We start from the raw sequence: 24,213 nt of genomic DNA on the forward strand, positions 1-24,213 counted from the left end.
TTTAAATACAAACTTGGTGAACACTTTACCATGAAGTTCATCAGCACTGTTTGAGAGCTTTCAATTTTCATGGAAAATGAATACAAAATGTTTTCTTCCAAATTTTTTTTTAAGTCAAACTGATTAGACAAGATTGTGTGATTTCACCACCCCAAAGCTTCTCACCTGTACTTAGCACTGAGGTCGGAGAGTTTGGCTTTGTCAACCTGTGTGACATTGACCGGGTTAGCTGTGCTTCGTGTGAAGCGATAAGGGTTGTGCGAGCCAGATTTGTCTCCCCTTGGTGACCCGTTGACAACGGCAAACTTCTCCCTGAGTTTGGAGTCATCATGCTTGTTGTCAGGTCGTGAGGTGTGTCGACTGTAAGAGTCACTGCTGTAGGACGAAGAGTCATTGTGCATCTGGAAAATACAGACATGTGCATAAGATGATAAAAAAAATGGAAATGGCTTGATTTTATAAATAAAACTGATTTCAAAGCAATTTTACATTGCACATCAGAGTGATTCATTTAATTATTTACTCAGTTACTATGTTCTGTGTCAAGACTGACAGTAATACCTTGTGATGAGGTCCATCAACGTTGACTCTGAGCGCAGTAGCCTCCCCTGGGGTTGGAACTCTCCCTTTGTGAGGAGGAAATCCATCAGAGTTGACCCTCTCCCTGTAAGGTTCTCTATAGTCAGAGTAGGCTGGGTTGTAATGGCGGCCATCTTGGGGTGCGAACACTGGAATGAAAATATAACCTGTCACATTTCACAAAATGTACAAACAGAAAAAATCAAAAACAGTATTAAGCTTGGAAAAGTCAGATGTTTGTGAGGTATTTATTAATGAAATGTTTTAAACGCAATTCTCTTTCATTCAAGAAAGTCTTAAATTGGAAAATTCACATTGACAGGTTTTAGTCATCAGGTACAGCCAACAATTCAACCTACTACTGGAGGGAGGCACTTACAATCTTCAGATACTCTGCCTCGGATTCTCTCGCTGGGTGTCAGTGTCGCGTACGGATCGATGTTAGCCCGTGGGTGCGAGTAGGAGGGATGATTAGGGTCCTCGTTTCCATGGAGATGGTTGTCAGCATAGTAAGACGGATAATAACGATCCTCTGCCCTGCCTCCGTAACGTTCTGTACACAACAACAACAACACAACACTGTGAGCTTCTTGTCAATCATCAGCCAATTCTGCTTTCTTTCTTTCTTCTTTTTGCTCAACAGAGTATTCAAGAAAACTTCACTTGTTCATTTATCAACTGCCAGGTTCATGTCTGAGCCAGTCTGAGGGGGGGGGGGGGAGGAAAACTGTGCTTAAAGCCAAATATTTGGCATCATAAAACTTAGTAAACAAAAGAAAAAAATTTCTTTAAATCTCAATTTGAAACCTCAGACATACCGTCCAAATTCAAGCCATCTCTGGAATCACCTGGATAATGAACACTAGTCGGGGACCTCTTCTGGAAAAAACAGAACAAAGTACCACATTATATTTACTCCGCAATTCACCACATGGTACAATAAATATGATTGTATCCTCCCCCATTATTCATCCCTGAATGAACTCTTCCCTTAACAACTATTACACAAATAGTAATGTCATTCCCCTCACCTCTCTAGCCCCATTTGAATAGTTGGGGGGGTGATGGGTAAGGAGGAATCCCTGGGACTTTTTCCACTGTCGCTATGCTGGGGTCAGACGAGGAGCGCACTAAACCTGGCTTGGAGCCATGGAATCGAGGTAACGTGTCCACGTCATGAGTACGGCTCAGGTCAAGGTCGCTCTCTGGTGAGGCAACGAAACTAAGTCGGCTTGTCATGGGGAAGAGAACATCATCACTGATGTCTTCTTCAGGCTGGAAGAAAACCAAACAATAGAATCAATTTACTAGTTACTCTGTTTCAATAAGTCTGTAAGGCACAATACTATCTTTAAACCCAATTATCCAAATTTTCAAGTTACTCCACAAATAAAGCAGCCAAATTTTATTTTATTCACAGATTACTACCATGAATATATCCTCATCTAGTTTTTTTTTTTTGTTTTTTTTTGTTTAAACAGCTCCCCCTGGTGGCAGTTTGCCTACCTTAAATTCAGATATCCAGATTTGGCTGTTCTGCTGCACCTCAATCATCTCGAGGAGCCTGCTGTACCAGGCATCTGTGCTATTGTGACTGATCACCCCTACAAACCAACAAACATCACACTATAACCACATGGTTTCTGATAAACATTCAGGGCAAGGGGGAGTTCAAACCCAACTCATGCCAATTTTGCATATGAAATCAAGTAGTAATGTTATCAATATTTAGCTTGTTTTTTTTATATTAAAAAAAATTATTTGGACTTCACATCCATGTACAATGACATTCATGGAGGAAATCAGCCTATAATAGTAATCTCAAGTCCAAAATCTAACACTTTTGGGCATCTTGCTAAACGTCACACAAAAGCTACACAAACCACTGACATTCAAGGATGACTCACCCGTGAACAAATGGCTATAGATTTTCTCTAGTTTCTGGCTCTGTTCGAAAAGTTTCTTTGGGTTCTTGGTGGAGTTTTTGGCAAACTTGGAGCACTGGTCCTTAACATTTGTTTTGCTCTCTGCCTTGAGGAAGACTGTGATTGGATAATACTGGGCATAGTTAAGTCTGTCCGACAGCATGGGGTGTTACATCAAGTAGACAGTGCTCTCCTGAAAACAGTGATTGAACGAGTGATAAAGAGATGAGTAAAGGAAAGTGAATAAAGGAATTTATTGTATGAACAACTTTCTTGAAATTTTCAGTGGACTTATCAATATTTGTTTTATAGCCATGAGCTTGGTAAATGCATCAACCCTTAACCCTTTACTAAGGTTATAATTTTTTCTAATCTTCCTTTAAGTTATATAAAAAAAGATAAAATGGGACCACCTGCATACATAATTATACAAAACTTTCTATTTTGAGGCCAGACAAAGACAGTACCTTGGAAATAATGTTACGTAGTGACCCGAGCTTCATAATACCAGAGTTACTTCTCTTGGATTCCTCATCGAAACCGCCTTCATCCTCTGCAAATTAAGTCAGACACGACGTGTAATCAGAGGAAAATTCATTCTTGCTTTTAAACTGTACGCCAAAAACACAGAAAATGAATAAGAAATAGATCGCGAGAAAGCTTTCTACACAGCTCAAGTTTTATCTTGATCAAAAATTTACTTCCTTCACAGTTCTGCACAACACTCATATCTGACCTTCAAAGGGTCAACCGTGACTTATTTTGAAATTGCCATTTTTGACCTTGCCTTATTTTTGACCTTGAAAGCATAATCATTACTTACGGGCAGACTCAAACAGGTCAGGTCTGTCCCTCAGAAGTCTCGTTCTCGCAATATCGGCAAGGGCACCGAAAATAACGACAGGTCGCACAAATCCCGCTGAAAACAGAAACAGTTTTTTTCGTTTAATTCACACTATTTTTTTGCCACAGCACAGATTACACACGTGATTTAGATGACTGGCCAGTAATGATGGCGAAACCAAAGTAAATTCACCCTCCAGATAAACAAGGACAAGCATAACAAAAGAGTCAACTTACGATTTTTGTTCACAACTCGTTCATAGGCGGGAAATTTTGTGTTCAGAGATGCTGGAAAGGAAACAACAAGGAACTGTTAGATAAACCATCTTGAGTCAGGTCATGGATAAATTCTCTACTTAAGAAGCTTGCCACGAAAAAATTGCCCATATGGCTGAAAAACTGCCCATATGGCTGAAAAACTGCCAATGTGGCTGAAAAACTGCCAATGTGGCTGAAAAACTGCCCATATGGCTGAAAAACTGCCCATATGGCTGAAAAACTGCCGATGTGGCTGAAAAACTGCCCATATGGCTGAAAAACTGCCGATGTGGCATAAACCCTAATCATCCATTCTACTTAAGAAGCTGGCTTAAAAAAAAATGACATAAAGTGACATGATGTCAAACAAATGCTTTTGTGCTGCAAACATCTGAATACACTAACTAGTGTTAAACTTGTGCACTGAACAGCAAAGGGTGCATTTTCAGTTTTTGGCAACAATTCCTCTGAACAGATACCTACATACTGTAGGGCATAAGCAGATTCACGACATGGGTGGGTGAGTGGGTGGAAGGACGAGCAGGTGGAAGGGCGTGGGTGGAAGGACGAGCAGGTGGAGGGATAAGCGGGTGGATTGATATAACTACAGGGTCTAAGGCAAGGACATGGGTTTGAGTGTCAGTTTGTGGATGCATGAGTGGGTATAGGTGTATGTAGGTCAGTTTGTGGATGCATGGGTGGGTATAGGTGTATGTAGGTCAGTTTGTGGATGCATGGGTGGGTATAGGTGCATGTAGGTCAGTTCGTGGATGCATGGGTGGGTACAGGTGTCTGTATTGTATGGTGTGTATTGTTGCAGAGTGGGGGTCCCCACAACAACCACAGGGTCACAAAGGTCAAAGTTCAGGCAGCACTACAGTAACCAATGGACGACGATGTTTGATGTCAGAGGTCAAAGTTCAGGCAGCACTACAGTAACCAATGGATGATGAGGTTTAACGTGAAGCAAGCATGAATGAACGACCAACATATATCATAAAACATTCTGTATCGTGACACTACGCTGTATAAAAGATACAAGGGTATTTTCTGTCCCCAAAAAATCAACGTGCATCTTAGCCTTAACTTAAGAAAAGTTATCTTTTGGATAAGAAATTTCAAGTTCACATAAATTCAGTACTGCAGTGTTGAATGCAGGCAAAATTCATCTACAATTAGCAAGTCTGTTTACATACCGTACACAATGTGATACTTTGGTTGTTTATTATGAATATTCATAACCTTGTACTAATGAACATATAAGGCAATGGCATGAATGACAATTTTTTTGATCATGCCCAGCAGTTTTATGACCAAAGTCTACATCTTATGGAATTTATGGTTAGTAGAAGCCTGTTCTGTTAGAGACTACGACCTACTAAGTACTGTGAGAGAGTCCACTCACCCCTGGGATCCGCTGAATACCCATGAAAGCAAGGACAAGTGTGTAAACTTTGGATACAAGTAAATATCCACGGATGTTTAGAATAGATTTACGGACAAGTGTAAACCAAATGCACCAGCATAGAAATTATTTTCGAGGCAAATCTCTGAGTGGAGTGAAAACCAACACCAGTCATTCTCATTTTAGGTTTCATGCAAAGTCTTCTTCTATTAATTAAAGTTCCTCACTTACGTTTCGCAGCACGCATTTTGTATTATTGGTTACACTGCTGATATGAGTTTTATTCTGTTTAATGATCTCACTGTCTTCACATGTCTCACCCTATTCCTTCTAACTTTTGGGACACCTGGTCTGCTCTTTTTAGCCAGTATACATGTAATTGTGGCAGGAGTATTTAGTTTCTTTTTTCTCACATGGTTAGAACATCTAATGAACCACATATTCATATCTTTACTTTTCCAAAAAGCTGGGAAAGAAATGTAATAATCTGCTTTCAGCACAACTAACGTCTATTCCAAAAACGAGAAGAATTAGGAATATGCTCTATCTAAATGTTGATCCAATAGCTTTAAGAATTCTTGTATTGTATTCCTCGTAAACTTTAACTGTGACTGATATAAAATGCTTCGTTACAAAAATTCCCAGGTTTGAAGTCATTATATAACCTCAAGTAAACCCTGCAATCTTCACTATATTTCAAACATGGCTGCTCAAAAAACAAAATGGCCGCCGACACGTTGCCATAGCTACACTTACAGAAGATAACATCCTCCCAGTGATCTCTTCCTAGGGACTTTGCTCTCCGTCCCGCCTTCCTTCGAAACAGGCTTCCCCTGGACCGTGTGGGTGTGTTTTCTTTCTCGCTGTGATTCGGGATCTGACTTGCAGCCAAAGCTTCAGCCCTGAAACAAAGACACAAGTCTGAGAAATTCACTTTAAACACTTGGTTAATGTTAAAATGAAAATTTCTGCATATCAATTAGTTACAATTTCTTGCTTTTACAAATTTATGCTGTATGAAGTTGATCCAAATCAGAAGACAAAATACCCGCCTATTCATATCCATTGAGATTGTCCATTACCTTAACTAGTCTTTCAAAGATTTTCCATACCTGTTTTTGTTTGGAATGATGCCTTTTTGAGACTCCTGGGAATTCCTATCTACACGGAGTGCGATCCAGGAGCCAACAACGCCACGGAAAAGCGTGTCTTTGACGTGGAAGATCTCACCAGTTTTGAACGACATCTCCCCTGGCTCATTCGCATCGCACACGTAGTTAAAGTGAGTTCTGTGTGGAGGAGAGAGAATAAAATACACCATGTGGAGCAGCTATCAGGCTGACTACGCTAGTATACAGATTCATTTCACTGTTGTTATGCCAATTTATCAAACAACTTCACCCACAAAGAAAAAAAAATCATGTGTGAAACAGCCTTAAGATTGCTGTAAACATTAAACTTTTTTTTAAAAAACACACAAATCAATTTAATTTTTGCCCCCCCCCCCCCCCCCCCCAAAAAAAAACAAAAAAACCCCCAAAAGCACAACAGGTCCCACAACAAGCCAGTGTGCCTTCCACACCCGTATATGCTAGCGTGATGGTTACAATCCCCTTTGTCAGGAGTCTTTGTTGCCAACATGTACTGTCATTCTTCAACCTTTTCACACCTTTGCAAGGTGTTTATTCAAGCATATTCTGAAGGCATTATTCTGTGTAGACTGACAAATTCTACTTTGTGTGAAGCCCTGAAACTGTCCAATCCAATCCATGTAGTTTCGTCTCCAAAGTCACATTAAACATATGCATAAATTGCACTAAATTTTGCTCTTTCATGTGTGAAAAGATGATGCATTAAGTTATTACCACGGTCGTAGTTCCTGCAGGACTTAAGTCATGAACAAAATTAAGTCAAAACACTCGAGACATTACTTGGGTGATAAAACGACAGATTACCTGATAAAGAAGGAGTCGCCGGCTTCTTTACTGAGCATAATACGATCGTATTCTGAAACACAAAATCACCCACCGCTTTATTGTCATTCTTAAAACTTTCTCACAAGTTTAAACTGTGCTCATCGAGGAATAATTATGATCAAACAAATTGTATTCAAAGTTATCTGTTTTATATTCTTTGTTTTCGTTGTAAATCAATTCAGGGTATCACATATATCCAGTATTACAATTAGTGGATGCTCCTGTGTAGAGTTGCCTCCCCTTACCTTCCTTCCTGTACTGTACTACCATGCTGACGAGCCCTTTCAGACTGGTCAGGTACACGACCGCCTCTTCCCTCGTTAGGCCCGTGATATCACGCTCATTAGCCTGAAATGACAACCAATCCAATGATATATCTGACTTGGCCATTCTCAGGGCACACTGTGCTGTGTGTCCCATCCTAATTCATTAATACAACACTTTTTCAAGAGGGCATGTACCATTTGTTTTCCCGTTTTCAATACACCCAAAATCATATCAATAATTCTCAATAACAAGCAAAAATAATTTTACAACACTGCACAATAAAAAACATAAAGAGAATCTAGCTAACCTTTAATATTTGATCCCCCTCCACGAGACCCTCCACCTCTGCGGCGCTGTCCGTCTGCACAGATGCGATGAAGATTCCCGTCGCATTCCCACCTGCAAGGCGCAATCCTAAACCTGTCTCCTCGTCTTTTTTAAACTGAACAAACCGGCGGCCAGATCTGGAACAAACAGTTCACAAATGTAAGCAAGCACATCATCAAAACCATATTAACTTAAGTAAAACTTTCCTTTTTCTCCAAATTTCAAAAGAAAAAATGTGACAAAATCTAATACAATTTCATTCGAGATATGTTCTTGGGGTATATGTTTGATGGCTAAATGATGAAAGCAAAGAGTTGAGAGCAACTGCGGATAACCTGCTCAAGTTACATGGCAGGTACCGCAACTATAACAATGATAATGATGAGACAGAGAGTATGGCGATGATAAGAGACGGAGTATAAAGCTAATTTACACGTACGATCCTCAGGAACTTCACCAGATAAGTTTATTTCCTTCAATCTTCACATGGAAAAGGTAGTGATGTTTTAAATTACACTTTCAAACATGTTGGTTAGGCTTGCCACTTTTTAAGCCCATGAAGTTTATTTTTTTTTTAATTTACAACAATTTTCACACTGACAGCATACTGATTAAGACGCTATACATTTCTGTACATTAACAACTCTTGTTACTTTTTCTTTCACTGGAGTAAAAGCTCAATTGACATTCAAATTTTTAGAAAGGTTACAAAATATGACTTCAATTTTTCTGAAATGCAATTCTGGCATGCTTGAACCGAGAGGCCGACTTAGCATGCTGGGGTGAAGCAAATACTGCAAGCAGTTGCTACGAAAAGCGAAAAAAAAAAAAAGAAAAAAAAAAAATTCATTAGCAAAGCATAATAAAAATTTTTCTTCTAACTGGAAAAAGCTATGAGTAAAGCATGCAATATACATTGAGATACACAGGCATGATTAACAATGCAAAAAAAAAACAGCACAAGGCATGCAGGAGCAGCAGAAGAAAGCAAAATGGTGGCCAAGGTGGGGTCAGAGGTGAGTCAGAGGGTTACCATGACTACTAGACTAAGGCTAGAAGTTACCTGACATCTGAACGTTTCTCAATGTAACGTCTGTTTGGAGAAATGAAAATAAGGCTGAGAAACTTGATTCACATGTAGGAGTGAAAAAAACAAATGCTGCGGCAAGAATGATCTGCGGTGATAATGAGAAGGGCAATTTGTGATAATTGTGAAAAGTTAGCGGCTCGAGGAATTTAGTAGATCAAGATGAAAGAGAGAAGTGGACTGTCATAAATCAAGTCTAGCACAAAAACAGGATACTGGGTTTTGTACATCATCACCTTGCATTCTGATCGAAACTTTTACAACCACAAAAATTTGAAAAGGGACTAAAAATAACTGTTAAAAATTAAGTAACAGTACGGTAACAAAAAATTAGGTTTTGAAATTGAGCAAACACTGGTGTGGACGATCAAAACTTTTACAACTACAACAGAATAAACCGACAATTTCTTTGAAGTTTAAAAACATGCACATGTTTGGGGTGGACAGCTTGGTAATTTTACTGTTCTCTCTCGAGATAAATTAATTACATTGGGATAGAGAGGCTGCAAGCCAAACAACTCCAATCCAGGACAACGGCAAGGTCAGGCCAAGGTCAAAACTCTCACAAACAATCGAGAACAAACATGGCCAGGCATTCATCACCATGACAACACAGTGCAGCCAAAATGGGGCAGGCTCAACAACAGGGGGCTGAAAAAAATGTAACTTCACACACGAAAGAGGACTGTGAATAAGGGGGATAACTCACTCTTGGTGCTGCCTGCTGTCCAGCCCGTCCATGTAATCAGCAGACTGCAGCCTGTCGCGGCTATCTCTTGGTGTCTCTGCAAACCGTGTGTCTCTCTGGCTGCTGTAGCGATCGCCACGGCGATGGCTGTACGGGTCCTCTTTGTCGCTGAAATAGCCGTCCCTTCGTGGCTCTGCAGGACTCGGGATATCTGGTGAGATAAACAGATGTCAAAATGACCTTGAAATACTTCACCTGAGTGTAGACACAAAAACCACTTAACTCTCCCGTCAAGCTTAACCATAGCAAGAGAAGATAGTGATTAAGCTTGAAAATACAGGTTTCACAATGTTTGTAAAAATTTGACCGCTCGTAAGTGGGAAGGTCTGCCAGCAACCTGCGGATGGTCATGTGTTTCCCCCGGGCTCTGCCCGGTTTCCTCCAACCATAATGCTGGCCGCTGTCGTATAAGTGAAATATTCTTGAGTACGGCATAAAACACCAATCAAAATAAATATATAAGTAAAGTAGCTATGGTTGTTCATTATGCTTGATAAAGGTATCAGTATCTATACCGAAACGTCGCTTCCAAATAAACAGAAGTTGTTATCCATATATCTCATTATGTTATCCAACTCAACTTGTAAATGCCTCTAAAAGATGTTAATGTTTGTAAAGACCCTTTTGGAAAATGACTCAAACTGCCTATGCTATATAATATTGTATTAAGTTCATTTGGATAAATAACTTGGAATTGGCCAATGCAGATTTTATCATTGTCTCCAAGGGAATGTTTTCAAAACTGTCACACCTATTTTCAGGTTTATATGTCAAATAACAAAGGTTGAAGATCCCATCCCCAAGCCATCTGATACTTTTCAACATATTTACTCTGAACCCGATAACCTTGTCATCAGTACCCAAACGCTCCTGTCTGAAGTTACCTGATTCAACACCAGGGGGCAGTGGTGGACGTGGAGGGGCTTCTTGATCAAAGCTCAACTGACCGTCATAGTTGTTAAAGTCGGAGGCTGGCTGGTAGTCCTGGTAACCACGAGAGGCTGGAATGCTGGGGACAGAGCCTAAAGCTTGTACCGTGCTGCCCTTGTAGAGACTGTCCGCCCGGGGTAGTGGGTGGTAGATGTTCACGTTGTTCGTTTCAATGGGACGCTTGACAGCTCCGTAACTAAACGCCAGCTCTGGTTTATAAAAAAAAACACACATGCGTCATGAAAATACTTCATATCTGTTTTATTCATGACATAGTTCAGAAGATTTGTGCTTTTGATTGTGTCTACTGAACAAATTCAATTTCAATTATTGCATGTAAATGAATGGTACTCAGTTTTCTGGGAGGAGGTTCAAATTCCCCTGTGCATTTATTTACTTTCTGATGTTTGGCATGATACTCAAGAATTTTACACCTGTACAATTTACCATTATTCTAATTAATAATTACTTTAAGTCACTGTTACACATAAAATTACTTCAGGTATTGTACGCCTTTAAAATGGCATAATCTGGTCTTCAACACATGCTAAGAAGATAGTATCACAGTTATCTCCCTTATTTTTACCTTCCTCCTTGAGACTGCTGTTTTGGCGTTTGTGATTTGAGTCGTGTTTTTTCTTGGTTATCACCAGATGGAGCTTGTCTTTGTTTTTCTCAATGTGTTTTTTCGCTTCGGTCAACGAAAGAGTTTCAACTGGGATGTTATTGATCTGAAATATATGCAATCAGTCATCAGATCTAACATTTCATTCATCTTAGTTTAATTTAAAAGAATTCAAACAAGTAATTCGCCAACACCAAGAACTGGCCTGCTCTGTATTGCACAATCTCACAAATTTGCATATTATGACACTAAACTACATCAATAAACAGAATTTCGCCGAGTAAGAGTTCAATTTACCAAATGTAAACATTTCAAATGCGAGACCCATTTTTATAATTATTATTAATTCAAACATTCACACCATTATTTACAACAAACAGTGGCGTTTGAACAATTTATAGATCAAAAACAAACCCAGTCCATTTAATTATTACAACTTTCTTTTGATAACGTGCAAAAAAGAAAAAATAATCAGCTGTGAGTGTTACCTTTAGCACTGAATCGCCCTCTTTAAGGCCTCCTTCCTGTGCGGCCAGGCTGTTCCCCCTAATCTCTTTGATGAAATACTTACAGCCGAGGACCACGCCATATTCTGTGACGGGTAAAGAACACAAACATGGATTAAGTATCAACGATACCAAAGAAAACTTGCTTCAGTTTTCAGTTAAAAGTTTTTTGCATCTTGATTTATTAATCTCATTTGTGTTCTGAGGAATGCTCAAAGTTATTCCACTTATCTCTGGCAGTTCAGAATTACTTATCTGACTGGTGTTGAAAAAAGAATTTCTCCCTTATATGACGGTGTTGGAGGGAAAAATGCCCAGGTGCCCGATAAACCATTCAGCATAATATAAAAACGGCAAATATTACGGGACAAGGTTCATAAAGTTAGTCTGTCTGAACCATAACCTAGCCACTGTGTTCCACGACCATGTATGGTGGTGTCAAGCAAGGACTCACCATCTTTCCTGTGCTTTTTGCTCAGCGTAACTTTGAGCGGAAGGGTCTCATCGTCTGAGCTTGAGGGTAAGACAACGCGTCGTCGAATGACCTGGAAAAAGTACAGACCAGGTGAGTGGATGAGGATATAGCACAAAGTGAAGCAGTGTTCACCTGATGTTTTCTCCTAACGAAGAAACTTAATGAATTTAAATCCCGCAGAAAATGTGAAATCGAGCCAGTTTTGAACCTTGATTTGAGGGACCACACCATGAATCTCCACACAATCTTGGTTGTTGTATAGAAATCGAAGTGTGACTGGCAGATAAACAGACCCTAGTTAATATGTATTGTTTTACTTCTGTGCAATAGTAGGATAAAAATAACGCCACCTTAGGTACATCTAATTCTATCTTGGAAAAAAAAAAAACAAAACACAAACACACAAAAAAAACCAATGGTGTCACATCACTCACCAGATTGATGGCCTGGTCACACCCCTTCATCACCGCTATCGCCGTCGCATGGTCCACATTGTCCAGGGAAATCCCGTTCACAGACAACACCCGGTCATTAATTCTGAGGGCGGAAAAAATTAATATTTAGCAATAACTTACATAAATCATGCTGATACGTAATTTTTTTAAAACATTATATTTTTGTGGTTATGGCTTGGGCTAAAAAAGACTTGATGCACATACATCTGACAAACCCAAACTTCCATGTACACAAAACCACCTGTAAATCTTAACATCAGATACAATTTGAATACATACGATTTTCAAAACTGAAAAGTATTCTTCAAGTTGGGACAAAAAGACATATCAACTTCATAATAATTATGAATAAATCTGTCTTGATCAGAAAACTTTCCTTTAATAGGCAAATAAACAAAAAAAACAAACCCAAAATACATGCACTATATCTGTGGTCAAATATGTGAAGGATTCTGGGTAGAGCTAACGACAACAACGACAACAAAACTCTGACACACTCACTGTAGTTTGCCCTCTGCTGGCCCCGCCTTGAGCACATCAGAGATGGCGATGGACGGATCACCGTTAGCAAAATGTGGGTTGTCCCGTCCACCGCTGATAGCGATGCCGAAGCCGAAGCCTGGGACCTGCAAAAATACCAAAAGATCGTGTAACAAAACAAGTCTGAGATAATCTGTAACAACTTTCAGCAAAGAGCAGGAAACTAAACCGCAATGATTTTCATCCACTGTAACTTGGACAACAAAATTCACAACGATAGGTAGGGATGTATGAAAACAGAGAAATACAGATAAATACAATGTGAATAAGACTTTAAAAATCAATTCTGAAGTCACTGTAAAATGGTCTTCTGTATTCTCTATTTTCTTGCAGAAAGAAACACAGAAATATTTCATATCTCTTTAACTTAATTCTATTACAAGTCAAAGAACTATACATTCAAATTCTACAAATGAATTAATCCTTTTTCAAACTTGACTTTAAGCATTACAAAAGAAAAGACAAATTTCTAATTCTTTCTTAACAATTGTGCCATTATTTTTTTTATAGTTATTTTCTTATTCTAGCCAGACGCACTTTTATAAAAACTTTATATAAAAAGTACAGGTGTTTTCCAAGCTTTCCATGCCCACAGAAAGGTTTACAAACACTACAGGTGTTAGGACTCACCCTGGCCAGCAGGATCTTGTGCGTCTCCCAGATAACATTGTCTCCTACCTGCAAAGATATCAAGTACAGTGCCAACATTAATCACAGATTCGCATCCAAAAACAAACCCTCTGGAAGTAAAAAGTTTGAATGTCGCACACGATGTATTATTACATGTACAGCGCTTCTCGCAAGCAGCTCCCCCTGGAGGGATAACGGGCCATTAAACGGCCGCGTCTGACCATCAATCACCCCTAGACAATTCTCGCCACTTCACCACAGAATGTATCACTTTAAATAATTGAGGAGGAATTGATTCAGGGAGAGCGCTGTGAGGTGTTTGCTGACTGAGCTACGCATCCTCTCGCATCACTGCTTCGCCCAGTTCCTTACGTCGTCGTCGTCTTTTCAGCGCGATTATTAGCTTAGCCTGCTACACGCACACTGACGGCACTTCAGATCAATCCCTTACACCATTGGCAGAAAAATTAGTTTTTCGTCTTTTGTTCGAGCCAATCGACTTTCCCCCAGACTTCTTCCTTATTTCGACCCAGGGAGCAGGAAGGCATCTGAGAGAAACATGCCCTAGCTATTCTATGGAATTTGCCAACAATTTTTTTTTTTTTTTCCACCAGTCAAATTTGTGCCATGCTTCGATCTGAATTTTCTGAATGTGGCGAAAAGAATGCCACTGAGGCATGAAGAGTCTGATGCTGCAGACGTTGAGATAAAAGATGCAGTAAATCAACATGCAGCCCAGCCAGCCACTTTCAGGCTTAACCCTGAAGAGCTCCACAAATCTTTGTAAACATGACAACTAAAAGTCTCAGCCGTACAGTCAGGCTGGACCTGAACAAACACTCAACAGGGGAACAACAACTGATACTATACAATGACATCCCCAAAATTCTAATCTTTCTCTTAAAATACCAGTACTTAGGCAAGGCCAATAGCTTTTCTCATTTTCTTTTAGGGGGTGGGGTGGAATTGAAAGTGTCCGTCACCATGGAAACTTGCTGTTTCTCAAGAGGTTAATCAAACAAAAATGTTTCCAGAAGCCTATTTTTTCTTCTTCCCCTTTTTTCTGTTTTCTTCTTCATCAAATTCTGAGTTCACTGCTTTTAGAAACACGCAATCCAGTAGTTAGTTATAAAATATTCAGACAGATACTCCTCATGGACAGTTGCTTTTCTCCATTACCGCTGATGGCCTGGCAGGCAGCTCTCATAAAGTGGAACAACACCCCAAAACAACACACACACCCCCACCTCTTTCCCCCTACCCACCCACCTACCACCTCTTTAAACCCCACTTTTCCAACAGGTTTTTTTTTCACTACATGATTCAAACTGCACTAAGGATCTTTCTATAAGATTGTAAATAAACGTTTTAATATGAACTCTTAAAACACAGATTTGTACCTGAAACAGTACGTATAATACATTCACATGAACAACAATGGAGTTAAATATACCAAGTGGCTCACTCCATATTCATTTACCTGGTAAATAACAAATAATAATTACCAAGTCTAACTAAAAACTAATTTTTTCAACACCCACGTCTTGCTGCCTGAATTACAAATACAGGTTAATAATAAGAATTACTAATACCCGATAAAAATAATCAGGTAATAGTGAAAACATGAATCACAAATCATACTGATTAGCATGATAAAGATCAAAGGGATACCTGCATAATCCGAGGCAGAGGCTGTAATCTTTTGTTTATATACATACACACCTGAGCACATTGCTCAGATTACAGGTAACATGTGAAACAGGTGCAATACATTTCACCATGGATTCCATGCATTATTCCATGTATTATTCCATGCATTATTCCATGTATGATTCCATGCATTATTCATTTGGACATATCCATTAAACATGTTACAAATCTACTCACATGAACACTGCCCATACAAGCGTGACTTAACACTGACCGTGCACTTCCCCACTCTGAGTGACCACTGCCCACTATCACATACATGACCACTGACTCAGAAATATACTGAGTGTATATACCAATTTTGAATACACACAGCAACCTGGGATACGGTCAATTCTTAACAAAGTCTTATCATACACTTACATGTTGACAGTATTAACCGCAGACTGTTTGTTCTAAGGAACGGCAATATCATATATCATGATTATGTTCATCTGTCAATTAATTTACCACCTATAAAACAGCTACATTATTATTATTATTATTATTATTATTATGTGAATTTAAACAATTTGTTAAACATGCTATATGTATTTAAATATCCATCACACTAATTAAATATATACTACACCATCAAACTGACAACATATTTTACATGCCTTAGAGCGTACATTTCGGTGGACTTTTTTTCCCACAAAATATTCCAGTGTGGATACATGTTTTCCCGTTCTGTACCCGGAAAATTGGCAGAGACTCAAGAAGCATCAAGTATATACATGTATATGTTTAGACCTAGATTTCTTCTATATTCTCATATCTCAAAGTCAAAATTGGGGATTTACTTCACCATTTCTCCATGGTTTTCGCACACAACTTGAAATGAGGACACACTTTGTACATGAGGAACAATATTTGTTAGATTTTTCAAATTAGCACTGAAGCAAACCACTGGCTATCTGTAATCAAATCAGCCTTAGGAAAAAACTTTCACCTGCTGGATTGCAATCAGTGCAAAGATCAAACAAGTTTACCTGAATGAGTTCAGGTGATACCCATTAAAAGAGGTTTGTTATCTAATGAGGGGTTAGGACCACAGGTATTGATCACTCATAGGTGAGATGATTGCTTCTACATGGACAAGTGGGGGTATCACTTACCTGTCTCTCAACTCTCCCCTTCCCCTCCCCACACCCCAAATTTAATTCTTCCCAAGATGGTGCTAAAGTGTAAAGCAGGTAATGGATTTATTAAGGGGATTAAAAGAGCAGCCAGGTGTTGTACCTTTCAGTCTACACAGACAATAACACAAGAGAAATCCACACACTGTGAAATCTGAATATCTGTGCAATGATCACACCTGTGAAATGAGCAACAGGTGAATTTACCTGATGAGCAGGTGTTTGTTTGGGTGAGACTTAGAAACCACAGCCTAGGTTTGCTGATAAACAAAACCTGCTATGGAAGGAAAATATTATTGTTTTGATAACAGAAAGTATGTACATGCATGTGTTTTATTTAAACTGAATACAACAAAAATGGTGAAGATTAAAAACACATTTTAATGTCTCTCATTAAATAGTATTAAATTTGTTGTCTTTTGGCTTTTACTTCAAAAACAGAAGGAGTAATTAATGTGTATTCCAACTGAACTTCTTCTTGTTACTTATCAGAGGAATGTAGGGGTAGGTTTGGATGCTGGATCTGTCAGAGGGGAAGTGAGGCTGGAGAGTGCTGTAAACACAGAGTGCAGAGAGCATCTGCCTGAGACTTATCTGTCTTCACCTCTGGGTATAATTGTACAAGAACATGAACGCCCTTCACCTGTAGAAATGCAATCTCAGTAGCACCTGAAGGCCTTTAAATGGTACTTCTCATGCCAACACATTGGCTTTTCTAACAAGAAATTAACCAAACTCTAAGAAGCCCAATAAGGTGGAAGAATCAACACCACAATCAAGCAAAATGTAAGACTTGAAAAATGGTAAACTTTAGGTGAAATACAACACCTACCTCCACAACAAAGGGTGGGGGGGGGGGGGGTAAATTTGTAATGGCATGCACCAGCCCTAATTGGACGATTTACGCCAAATGCCTGCTTTTTAGTATGAGGTCAAGAAGATATTTGTAAACCATGACCAAAGAAAAAAACAAAGACCTGGTTACAACCTATGGCAACGGGTAAGAACACTTGCCACTGGTAAGAAAATTTGCCACGGCTTGGAATACTTTACTTTGTTGTGGTCGTTGGTGGGGTTTAGAATAGTCTCCACTGTAAACTCTGCTATGAATACAGTGTTCAGTGTTTACAGCCTTCCTTCATACCTGAACAATACCAGCCTCCCAACAGATGCCGCTCACTTCACAGCCTGTTACATGAGCGACCCCCAGTCCCCACCCATGGCTAAAATCACCACATTAGAACAACAACAAGAAACAGGTCCTATATCACCCCTGTGTGTAAGCATTGCAGTTAGAACCACAACGTTTGTATCACATGGAGAGTGCAGTCAAGCATATAGCATTCCATAATGCTTTTCTTCTTCTTCTTTTTTTTTTGTCTGTGTGGAATTTCTCTGAATGTCAGGTAAAAAATAAAGAAAGACTGATAACCTCTTACACAACAATTTTCTTTGCCCAAAATAGCTACAAAAATTAAACACTTTCTGGATTCATCTAAAGTTAGCACTACAAATGGTATATCTGTTGACCATACAAATGTATCAAGCAAGTCCAAACAACCGATGTAGCTATCACAAACAATGAGCGCTACGGGATTGAGGTGGGGGCGCTACAGACCCCAGACAGACAGCAATGCATTCCTGACATAAGTGCCCCATTTACCCAACCCCTCACCCCTTCAACGATCTGCTTTGATGCACAGCCAAGTGGCTGTCACACCTGGCTCCAATCAGTCGCTACGGCAACGGCCAGGTAACAGGTTATGATAAGAGATTAGACGCATGTAGAACAAAATAACCAAAGATACTCCAACTATAAAAATCTGTTAGCAGGGATATTCTGGATATCAATCTAAGAAATAATATCATTCCATTCTGTAAATGTAATTTTCAAGAAGATAATTTTGTTAGAATGTCAAATTGCTTAAATAATATTAATGCTATTACACATAAAACTGCACATGTGACATGACAGAAATATCTGAGTTTCAATAGTTCAAACATTTTTTTTCCCAACTTATATAAAACTGTGTAAAACATTGTGTAAACAGTCATCTTTTTATCCAATGTAAAGTACAAAATTCTGTCCTTCATCAAAAGATCACAGCTTCCCGGAAATGTTATTAATTTTCGCTACATCCCATTCCAATTTCTGCTCTTCTGCTGCAACCATACCTTTTTTTTTCTTAAGATTCTGGATTCAGTTTTATCTAAAATCTATCAATTAGCAATGTCAACCTGGCCGAGTTCCTTAACGATGTGACGACAAGATCCAACACCGTACAACAGATACCAAGTCAATTATTTCAAGTGTGCTTTGCTCAAATCCACCACTGAGCCTCAAATCTCCAAGGTAAACACCATTTTGACTGATGGTGATCTCTGACACAGATGTGCTGTGATTGAGGAGACTCACAGCATGTCATCTGCGCGGGGAAGAAGATCCCAGATAATGAGGGCATCCGACTGATATTGATCGCGATTCAGGGATAAAGGATCAGAAATAAAGATAACGACTGTGTAACAGTGGGAAATTATCAGGCAAATCGCTGCCCATCACCCCATTGCTCCAGTCTCCCTGCCGCAGGGGGACTGTCAATTTGCGCAGAACATTTTGAGGTCAATGGGAATGTTTGAATTTCATCAAGCCGACCCTCGACATTGTGAATACAACGGCACAATGGACGATCTCTGCAGCTCTGCTAGTAACTGTGCTGTTTTGTGTGAGGCTACACAAGACATGTAATCGTACTGAGAGTTAGCCAACTATTTCATGCAGATGGCCTTTCATTTCCATACCGTTTCGAAAATATCACAGGATCACAAAATAATTACAGTCTTCTGAAAGCCGCGACACTAGAGAACGTTATGGCTTTACAAACATATAAATTAACAACACATGTACTTGTATCGCCAGACTCAGACGCATGATGAATTAAATACTGCAAGCAATTAATCAATACTAATTAATCAATAATTACACCAAATGTAAAGCAGGATACTCTAATTCCCCACTGTTTTGAACCACCTCTGTGAATAATATTTTGGAGCATTCTGGGAGAACTATGGGGACTAGTGAAATAATCTGCACAGTTTTATGAAGCTTGCGTCTTTAATGACACAAACAAATCATTTTTAGCGTCATTTACATAACCATTGTATTTGTAAATTCCACTGAAAAAAGAGCTTTAGTGTTTGAAAAGTTTGAAGATTTACAGTAATATTTATCACTGATGTTTCACCAAATGGCAAGCAAATGTACCATTTCCCAAGCAATTCATTTATGTTTTTATCGTGCAATTAATGTATGGTACGTACCATTTCCCAAGCAATTCATTTATGTTTTTGGTACACTAAATGTCAAGCAGTTAATCCATATGTCCATTGTTTTGTCAATTCCATGGCACATGTATTTGTTACCAGAACAGTAACTGTCAGCCAATAAACAGGACTTCTGGACTTTCAACTACATATGATACAGTTTCATGCTTCAGGCATTACCCCCTCCCTCTCCCACCCCACCTCCACTCCAGGGGCAGGCCATAAGGTTCATCTGGGAACCCCTGGGGGTGAGGGCAAGAAGCCTGTGGGGGTGGAAACCCTTAACAAGGCTGGATAATGTTGCTGAGGCAGACAAGATTCTGCCATTACAATGATTACACTGGTGATGGCCTGGCTTAATGATGCTCTTCATCCTTAGGGCTGGTGGGGTTGGGTGGGGTGGATGGCCAGAGGCCTAAGAGGGTGAGGGTGAGTTGATGTGGACAGGGCATTTAGAGAAGCCGAGATTGGTCATGGGAGAAATATTGGATATGATGTTAATACCACTTGAAAGCTTTTCATAAGGGCGGCTTAATATGGAGGCCAAATATTTGCTCTGGAGAACAGCTGGGTAAAGACCAAAACAAAGGAATTGAGTGCAAATGACAGTGGAGGGTGGAACCATGGCAGGGGTGGTTGGGTTGTTGATAAGGGAGATGAGGATGGGATACCTCACTGTTTTTCCACATTAACAGAAACAAAATCATGACATATCCTGTATAAACCTAATGCCGAGACTGGAGGAGCTAAATTCCATAATCAAATGTGATAGATAATTGGCAAAATTTTGTCCAGGTTACAAATTACTTTAGATACTGGAGCAAATTATCCTTAAGCTTAATTAGGCATACCTCAAAATTTAAGCAAAAGCGCTCAGCTTTGATTTCAACAGTTCCAAGCTGCTATTATAGCACCAGGTTCAAATCAAGTAAATAAAACTGCTCAATACCTCTAAATTAACACATCACAAAGTCTCTAACTGCTACACTGATTACACTGCGTCTATAGTCGCACTAAATTACATACTTACTTAGTTCTGTAACTTTTATCACACAGAGGTTTAGAAATGTCCTGATAAACTCAGAAATGGCGACAATAAATTAGGTTCCCTAATGGATTTTGAGCATAAAACTGGATAATTTCCCCGACAAACTGCTGAATGTCACGCAATTCTGGTAACTGGCAAACATTTCCGGCATGGTCCTCCCAAGGTGTCGTCGTCACCTATTCTCACACCACACAGCCAGCAAGAGGGTTATTCCGGAGAGCTACTTAGCGCAGAACGGAACTCAATAAACCAACACACGTCAATTCTAGTTAGGCGGGTATAATTGGCATCCATATACTGACCCGCGAATCCAACGGGACACAGCAATAAGCACGCTATCCTGGGTGTGATGTTAATTCTGGAGATTCTAATGAACGGGCATCTATAATTTAGTTCTCAAACGAAATAAGTGATGTACAGGATTTAATTTGAAAAAGGTGAAAATTTATATTCTTAATGAATAAAATAATGAACTTTGACTGAACCAGCCGTGTGAGGATATTCAAAATCTAGCCGTCACAACTGAACTACTGCTTTTCAACAAAGCTGTCATTTTACGACCTTCAAGTGTGTGGGAAACACGTATTTTCACATATCAAACTTCACAAGAAATACAGTATAATTTTGTGACACAACCGATTTAAATACTAAATGCTGAAGAATGCTGGTGAAAATAGGTGTTTGCGAAAAAAATAATGAATGTATCGGGCAAATCAACATGTACATGTAGATAGCAAAGATCTACGCCTTAACTGAACTAGTTTGGTCGAATTCCTGAAAATATTATCAATTTCAAGGTTTATATAGATAAAAAAAACAACAACAAAAAATATGCACTCAAATTGATGACAAATTATGTGAGATTTGGATCTGCAGTCTAATGACAAGCATTAGTATTACACAGATAATATGACATTTGCATGCTTGCATACTATAACAATCAAGTAACTGTTACAAACAACTGTCACATTCAAACCGGCGTGAAATTCAACAAGGACCTAACTTACAACTGAGCTAGATGAGCATGTCAAATATAGTATACATCTATGAAGGGGTGGGAGTGGGGGGTGAACAATGACACTTGAGTTAGACACAGATTGGGTTATAAGTCACTTGTGTCAAACAATGTGACTCTGTGCATCCTCTAGAGCAGGGAGATGTAAAGGAAGTTAGAGGAGACCTAAATGTGCACAATAACACCCACTCATGACCCATAACATTCCAGATCTCTCTGGTACATACACACACACATCAGGCAGGCGGCAAGTCAAGACTTAATTTATAACCCTTCAAATATTTTCACTTCAAAGACAACGCCCAAGATAAAAATGCGCCAACTTAACAATGTGGGTAATGTCACTGTCCCCTAACTAATCCTCAAGGAGAAATCAATGTTGTTTTGGACGTGTTGACAGAAGTATTAAATTTACATTGCCCACTGGGGGAAAAAAAAGGTAGACTTGAAAATGATATACATAAATCATAAACTTCAATTTTGTTAAATTTCAACAGCACAAAAATAAAATCTTCTTCCATACCATCCATGGGATATCAGTTAAAAGCTTTCTCAAATATTATAAGACAAATGTCATTACACAAGGCTAAAGAAAAATAACACGACTACCAGAAAAATCAATTCAAAATCAATTCAAAATCAAGTGAGATTACCTTGAGCTTATTGTGGTAGAGGAGGATATTGGTGTTTTTAATCCTCATGATGTAGTATCCAAAGCTTGATTAATCCTCCCGTCCGAAAAAAAAACACCTCCAACAGCAGGCGTTACAAGGGAGCATGCACGCACGCACACTCACGCTAATAAGCCAAGGGTTTGGCTGCTCGAAACAAGCATTGTCGTCAGGCAGGAGTCGCACTGCGAAATGCGGGCGATTCTAAGAGATAGAATGAGCTCCTGCTGCTGAGCTCTGACGAAGAGTTCCTCGAGGATTCACGAACTTGTAAATTCCAGGTAACAGTTTAGCAACAGAGGCAGCTAGGGTTTGTTCCTGCGCCAGGGAAGATGTTCTGTTATGATCAGCCTCAGCACATGAGCAGGCTGTAGGGACACAATGATCACAGAGCTGGGGGTTGCCTCACTGGCTATTTATAACTGATGATGTTCAGCAGTCTAGGTTAACCCCTTCACAGCTGAGGCTGTCACAGTCAAGGCTGGCCAAGCCCTGAGAGCAAGCACAAGGGTTAACCTCACCAGAGACAAGCAGGGACTTGCCTTAACTTACAGCTCTGTCAGTGTGTCCTCTCAGACTGCCTGACTGACAGCAGCTCCGGTAGATGCAACAAGACAAAATCTCAGGTGTTCCTTCTTACAGGCATAAGTTAATAGTTTGCTCCAGGTAATTAGTGCAGGTATATACAAGTTTAGTATAGAATCTCAGGTGCTAAGTGCACTGTGTGTATCTCTCTCTCTTGTTACTCCAGGTAAGCTAATTTCTAACTGTTAATAGATAGGGGACAAGGAATATATATACCAGATTCATCAAAACACTTCAGCCAATCACAGTTCTCCTTTCCACAGGGCCACAGGTGCTTCCTATGAAGTGGGATTAGCGTACACTAAAGGGCAGTCTTACCTACCCCTGGGGCTACAATACCCCTGGGGTGTGGGGCAACAGACTTGGTGGGGTGGGTATTGGGAGTGTGGGAGGGGGTGCAAAATTCAGAAGTGTGCCTTAGAACAAGCTGATTCCTGTAGAATGCCCAGACGCTGGGATTTCCACCCCGCTATCAAGGACTGCATTATAAGCTGACAGCCCAAAATGGCCATGGTCAAATCAGGATATGAAGACAATGAACTTAATAATTTATAGACAAAATTTATGATGACGGCTATCAAGGTATAAGCCCCAATAAGAGGCCCTTGACAGAATAAAGTCCTGTTTTCCCCTCCTACACAATATATACAACAATACCTACACAAAATTCTGAGACAAAAGTCTGAATGTGCACGCTCTGTAAATAACAATCTACAGAAAGTTCTTAAAACTTTAAATGATCTTGGCCTCCCCTGATTTATACGTACTTTTTAAAACAATGCCATTTAATAAGATGGAGAAAGAAGTCTGCCCTGTACACCACCATGATAAAGCTACAAAAGAGGTTCCTCAAGAAAAAAACCCTTTGACTTATAAATCCATCCTCGTGATGAAAGGATTTGTGATTTTTAAACCATTTATAAAAATGATTTGATGACAAAACTGAATAATACAAATGATTACACTAATTCCTGTCAAGAGCACTTGAGATGAAATTTTGATTTGTTGCCCATTAAAAGACTAATCAACATGGTTATAAAATACGCAAAACTGTTGACTAGGACAAAAAGATGAAAACACAGCAGCAATTATTCACTAATATACAAAATTGTAACATTTTACAAAGATACAGTATCTGAACCATCATCACTGTTTATCTCCACCTGATT

The 24,213-nt window shown here is 39.4% G+C and overlaps 2 protein-coding genes across 2 annotated transcripts in view; both read right to left on the reverse strand.

The window, feature by feature from the left end:
* Window positions 1-171: 171 nt before the first annotated feature.
* On the reverse strand, window positions 172-2,747 carry LOC135462847 (tight junction protein ZO-1-like). The gene is made up of 7 exons (XM_064740132.1): window positions 2,487-2,747; window positions 2,086-2,183; window positions 1,611-1,854; window positions 1,398-1,458; window positions 959-1,132; window positions 562-728; window positions 172-401 (listed from the first exon to the last, which is right to left on the reverse strand). Exons 1-3 carry the CDS (start codon window positions 2,665-2,667, stop codon window positions 1,615-1,617), a joined length of 519 nt encoding a protein of 172 aa, XP_064596202.1. The 5' UTR covers window positions 2,668-2,747; the 3' UTR covers window positions 172-401; window positions 562-728; window positions 959-1,132; window positions 1,398-1,458; window positions 1,611-1,614.
* Window positions 2,674-24,213, reverse strand: part of LOC135463004 (tight junction protein ZO-1-like) — a 102,863-nt gene continuing 81,323 nt past the window's right edge. Inside the window, exons 4-22 of the mRNA XM_064740324.1 lie at window positions 13,577-13,620; window positions 12,908-13,032; window positions 12,386-12,488; window positions 11,931-12,021; window positions 11,459-11,562; window positions 10,932-11,076; window positions 10,300-10,554; window positions 9,377-9,566; window positions 8,644-8,673; window positions 7,561-7,717; window positions 7,232-7,334; window positions 6,966-7,017; window positions 6,123-6,299; window positions 5,767-5,912; window positions 5,011-5,022; window positions 3,585-3,635; window positions 3,328-3,423; window positions 2,972-3,057; window positions 2,674-2,697 (exon numbers count right to left, since the gene is read on the reverse strand). Of these exons, the coding sequence (XP_064596394.1) occupies window positions 2,674-2,697; window positions 2,972-3,057; window positions 3,328-3,423; window positions 3,585-3,635; window positions 5,011-5,022; window positions 5,767-5,912; window positions 6,123-6,299; window positions 6,966-7,017; window positions 7,232-7,334; window positions 7,561-7,717; window positions 8,644-8,673; window positions 9,377-9,566; window positions 10,300-10,554; window positions 10,932-11,076; window positions 11,459-11,562; window positions 11,931-12,021; window positions 12,386-12,488; window positions 12,908-13,032; window positions 13,577-13,620 (1,991 nt within the window). The remainder of the gene's footprint in view (window positions 2,698-2,971; window positions 3,058-3,327; window positions 3,424-3,584; window positions 3,636-5,010; window positions 5,023-5,766; window positions 5,913-6,122; window positions 6,300-6,965; window positions 7,018-7,231; window positions 7,335-7,560; window positions 7,718-8,643; window positions 8,674-9,376; window positions 9,567-10,299; window positions 10,555-10,931; window positions 11,077-11,458; window positions 11,563-11,930; window positions 12,022-12,385; window positions 12,489-12,907; window positions 13,033-13,576; window positions 13,621-24,213) is intronic.

Source organism: Liolophura sinensis, chromosome 2, assembly GCF_032854445.1.
Source record: "Liolophura sinensis isolate JHLJ2023 chromosome 2, CUHK_Ljap_v2, whole genome shotgun sequence".
Lineage (NCBI taxonomy): Eukaryota > Metazoa > Mollusca > Polyplacophora > Chitonida > Chitonidae > Liolophura > Liolophura sinensis.